The sequence below is a fragment of the Muntiacus reevesi genome, chromosome 7 (assembly GCF_963930625.1).
Source record: "Muntiacus reevesi chromosome 7, mMunRee1.1, whole genome shotgun sequence".
NCBI lineage: Eukaryota > Metazoa > Chordata > Mammalia > Artiodactyla > Cervidae > Muntiacus > Muntiacus reevesi.
The window spans coordinates 45,103,290-45,107,905 of NC_089255.1; the positions used below are offsets into that span (position 1 = coordinate 45,103,290).

Below are 4,616 nucleotides of genomic sequence, written 5' to 3' on the forward strand. Positions count from 1 at the left end.
CATAAGCAAAATCAATAGACAACCTACAGAATGGGGGGAAATATTTGCAAATGATGCAACAGACAAGGGATTAATCTCCAAAATACACAAATAGCTCATACAACTCAACATAAAAAAACCCCACAAACAACCCAACCAAAAATGGGCAGAAGATCCACATATACATTTCTCCAAAGAAAACATACAGATAGCCAAAAAGCACATGAAAAGGGGCTCAACATCACTAATTATTAAAGAAATGCAAATCAAACCTACCATGAGACATCACCTCACACCAGGCAGAATGACCAAATAATAAATGTTGGGGAAGATGTAAAGAAAAAGGAACCCTCTGCTGTTGGTAGGAATGTAAATTTGTACAACCACTATGGAGAATAATATGGCGGTTCCTTAGAAAGCTAGAAATAGGTGTTCGCAGCCGCCGCCGCGCCGCCGTCGCTCTCCAACACCAGCACCGCCTCTAGCTCGCCGAGCTCCAGCCGAAGGAGGAGGGGGGTAAGTTAGGAGTTCTCTAAACCGTGGCTCGTACAAACCAGACTGCCCGCAAATCGACCGGCGGTAAAGCACCGAGGAATCAACTCGCTACAAAAGCCGCTCGCAAGAGTGCGCCCTCTACTGGAGGGGTGAAGAAACCTCATCATTACTGCACTGGTACTGAGGCACTCCATGAAATTAGACGTTATCAGAAGTCCACTGAACTTCTGATTCGCAAACTTCCCTTCCAGCGTCTGGTGCGGGAAATTTCTCAGGACTTCAAAACAGATCTGCGCTTCCAGAGCGCAGCTATTGGTGCTTTGCAGGAGGCAAGTGAGGCCTATCTGGTTGGCCTTTTTGAAGACACCAACCTGTGTGCTAGCCACGCCAAACGTGTAACAATTATGCCAAAAGACATCCAGCTAGCACGCCGCATACGTGGAGAACATGCTTAAGAATCCACTATGATGGGAGACATTTCATTCTTAAAAAAAAAAAAAAAAATCTCTTCTTCCTGTTATTGGTAGTTCTGAACGTTAGATATTTTTTTCCCATGGGGTCAAAAGGTACCTAAGTATATGATTGCAAGTGGAAAAATAGGGGACAGAAATCAGGTATTGGCAGTTTTTCCATTTTCATTTGTGTGTGAATTTTTAATATAAATGCAGGGACATAAAGCTTTAATGAAAGTCAAAATGTTTCAGGAAACAAGTTTCAGCAGTTCAACTTTAAAACAATTATAAATAAACCTGTTAAATTTTTCTGGACAATTCCAGCATTTGGATTTTTTTAAAAACAAATAAATTTCTTATTGACTGCAAAAGAAAAAGAAAGAAAGCTAAAAATAGAGCTACCATATGATCCTGCAATCCCACTCATGCACATATATCCAGAGAAAACCATAATTTGAAAAGGTGCATGCCCCCAAATGTTCACTGCAGCACTATTCACAGTAGCCAAGACATGAAAACCTTAACATCCATCAACAGATGAATGGATAAAGAAGATGTGGTACGTATGTACAATCGACTACTACTCAGCCATAGAAAAGAATGAAATAATGCCATTTGCAGCAACATGGGTAGACATGTTGCAGCTAGACATCATACTAAGTGAAATAAGCCAGTCAGAGAAAATCAAATGTCATATGATATCACTTATATGTGTAATCTAAAAAACTTAAACAAATAACTTATTTACAAAACAGACATAGACTCACAAACATAGAAAACAAACCTCTGGCTACCAAAGGGGAAATATGGGGGTGCGAGTAGAGATAAATTAAGAGGTTAAGATTAACATATACATATCACACTACTATATATAAAACAGATAACCAATGAGGACCTACTGTGTAGAGTACAGGGAACTATGCTCAATATTTTATAATTATAAGGAAAAAAAATCTGAAAAGGACTGAATATAAGTATATGTGTGTGTGTGTGTGTGTGTGTGTGTGTGTGTATGTATGTACAACTGAATCACCATGCTGTTTGTTCATCTGAAACTAACATAATATTGTAAATCAACTATATTTAAACCTAAAAAAACTATCAAAGAAAGAATTTATATACATCTAGAAGTGCTGGGTTGTATGGAATGTATGTCTTTTAATTTTTTTTATTGAAAAATTTTCAATTGAAGTATAGTTGATGTACAATATTATGTTTCAGGTTACTACACAATGATTTGACATTAGTATACATTACAAAATGATCACCACAATGTCTAGTAACCATCTGTTCCCATACAAAGCTATTACAATATTATTGACTGTATTGCTTATGCCATATACTATAACCCTGAGAAGTATATATATCTTTAATTTTGTAATATAAAGCCAAACTGTTCCCTGTGGCTGTACCAATTAACATCCTCATGAACAGTATATGAGAATTCACACTGTTCTACATCCTTGCCACTGCTTGATATTGTCTTCTAAATTTTTGCTAACCTAATAGCTGCGGAATTGTATCTCAATTTGGTTCTAGCTTGTTTTTCCCTTATTACTAAGGAGGCTGAGCAGCTTTTCACATGCTTATGGTCCTTTTAGTATTTATCTCTGAAGTGCCTGTTCATGTCTTCTGCCCATTTAAAAAAAAGAATTTGTTTACTCATCTTATTGATTTGTAGTAGCTCTTTATAGATGCTGGATGCTAATTCTTTGACAGTTAAATGTGTTATTTTCTCCCAGCCTTCAGCTTATCTTATGCTCTGTACCTTTTTTTTCTTTTTCTTTTGGTGAATAGAAGTTCTTAGTTTTAGTGAAGTCAACTGCAATCTTTTATTTTGTCTTTTCCTTTCACTTTATGTATTGTCTTGTTAAAAAATTATTATTATCATTATTTATTTTTTTAACCTGAAGTAAGAAAGATAATCTGTATTTTCTTCTCTAAAAATTCCAAATGTCTTTCTTGGGACTGTTCTCTCTTTCAAGCTCCTGAATATTTCCATAAAATGTTTCTGGAAGCCTGAGGTTATTTCCAGTCCACTGGGCCTGCTCTCAGCACAGAGGGCATTGAGTTCTGACAAATGCCAAGAGAAAGACTCCATTCACAGAGCAGGCTGGTGGGCGCTGCCAAGCTCAGCTCTCAAAGGCCCCATGTGTCCTTCCCTCTCCAACAGCCTCAGACCTCTAGGGGGCGCCTTCACACCAGGCATCCAGCTCTCTGCAGTCTGCCCTGGCTCCGAGGCGGTGCCCAGCTTCTGCCAAGGATGCTCTGACCTCTCTCTGGGTAGCTGCCCCCAGCCCTCACCCAGCCTCACACTGAACTGACAAGGCCAGGCTTCTCCTCTCGTTTTTGAAGGAACCACACAGAAGCTTCCTAGCTAGTCCTGCTCTCAAATCTGCCCTCTTCCTTCCTTGGAATCTTCTTGACTCCATATTGTCTTCTTGGGGCCCCTTGGCAATAATCTCTTACTAGGGCAGATGCTGCTATGGTTTAAGCTTACCCCAGGACTTCCATGGTGGTCTAGTAGTTAAGAATCCACTTGCCAATGCAGAAGACATGTTTTTAATCCCTGCTCTGGGAAGACCCCACGTGCCGGGGGGCAACTAAGATTGTGTACCACAAGTACTTAAACCTGCGTGCTGCAACTACTGAAGCCCATGTGCTCTAGAGCCTGTGCTCTGCGACAAGGGAAGCCACTGCAATGAGAATCCTGCACACCACACCAAGAGAGTAGCTCTCCACTCGCCTAAACTAGAGAAAGCCCATGCACCACATGAAGATCCAGTGCAGCAAAAAATAAACTTAGATGTACCCCAAACCTCTGCAGCACTGTAACTGCTGGCTTCCCAAAGGATCAAAACATTTAGGGGCCACAAAATGTATAAAACATAAGTTTAAGGCCTCATAACTTTGCCTGTTTGTATTCAATTTTGCCTTGCCTTTTCACCTCCACCATTTGATCGCTGGCTTCGTGACTTCAGGAGAGTGTAAGCTACCGCCAGGACCACTCTAGCCAAGAAGCAGGGTGAGGCCTGCGGCCTGGGATGTGGAAGGCAGGTGGGCCACGTGGATCTATGGGGTATATAAGCTGAATCTGGTACACTTTTCACTTTTCCTGTGTTTATGCGAGCTCTGCTTCCCAGGACAGCTAGCACTGAGCACATCTGTGTATATGTAGGCACATCCTTATTCATCCACTAATTCTACAAGTATTTCCTGAATACCACAAAGGGCGAAGTGATGAAGGAAGCATGCGAGCACGTGACACATGTACTAAACAAATACTGAAGGATGAGGTGTTCCGGAGTCTTGGACTATGCGGCAATTGGGCAGAGTCAGGCTAGAGTTATAGGTCAGTCTAAGCATCACTAAAACATTTTCTGTAAAGGACCAGATAGTATTTCAGGCTTTGAGGGCTGCATATCTTTCTGTTGCATGCTGTTTGTTTATTTGTATGACTTTCAAAACCTTTCTCAGCTTGTAGCCCATATAAAACCAGGTTGGGGATCTGTGGGTTAATCTACATTGCACTGACAAACTCCCAGTCTAAGTTGTCACGTTAAAGGTTTGTTCTGGGTCACTTCACCATCCAGGGCAGGTTGGTGAGTTTCCTATTGTCCTTTATGCAGTGACTCAGGACCCAGACGACCTCCCTCTATGAGGCCACCATCTATGCCTCCCCCATTAACT

At 41.0% G+C, this 4,616-nt stretch overlaps 1 protein-coding gene across 1 annotated transcript; it reads left to right on the forward strand.

Moving 5' to 3' along the window:
• Positions 1-515: 515 nt before the first annotated feature.
• Positions 516-1,263, forward strand: LOC136172621 (histone H3.3A-like; the record flags this gene model as incomplete). The annotated part of the gene is made up of 1 exon (XM_065942031.1): positions 516-1,263. A coding segment is annotated over one exon (414 nt), but the record flags the coding sequence as incomplete, so codon positions are not given.
• Between the last annotated feature and the right edge of the window lie 3,353 nt (positions 1,264-4,616).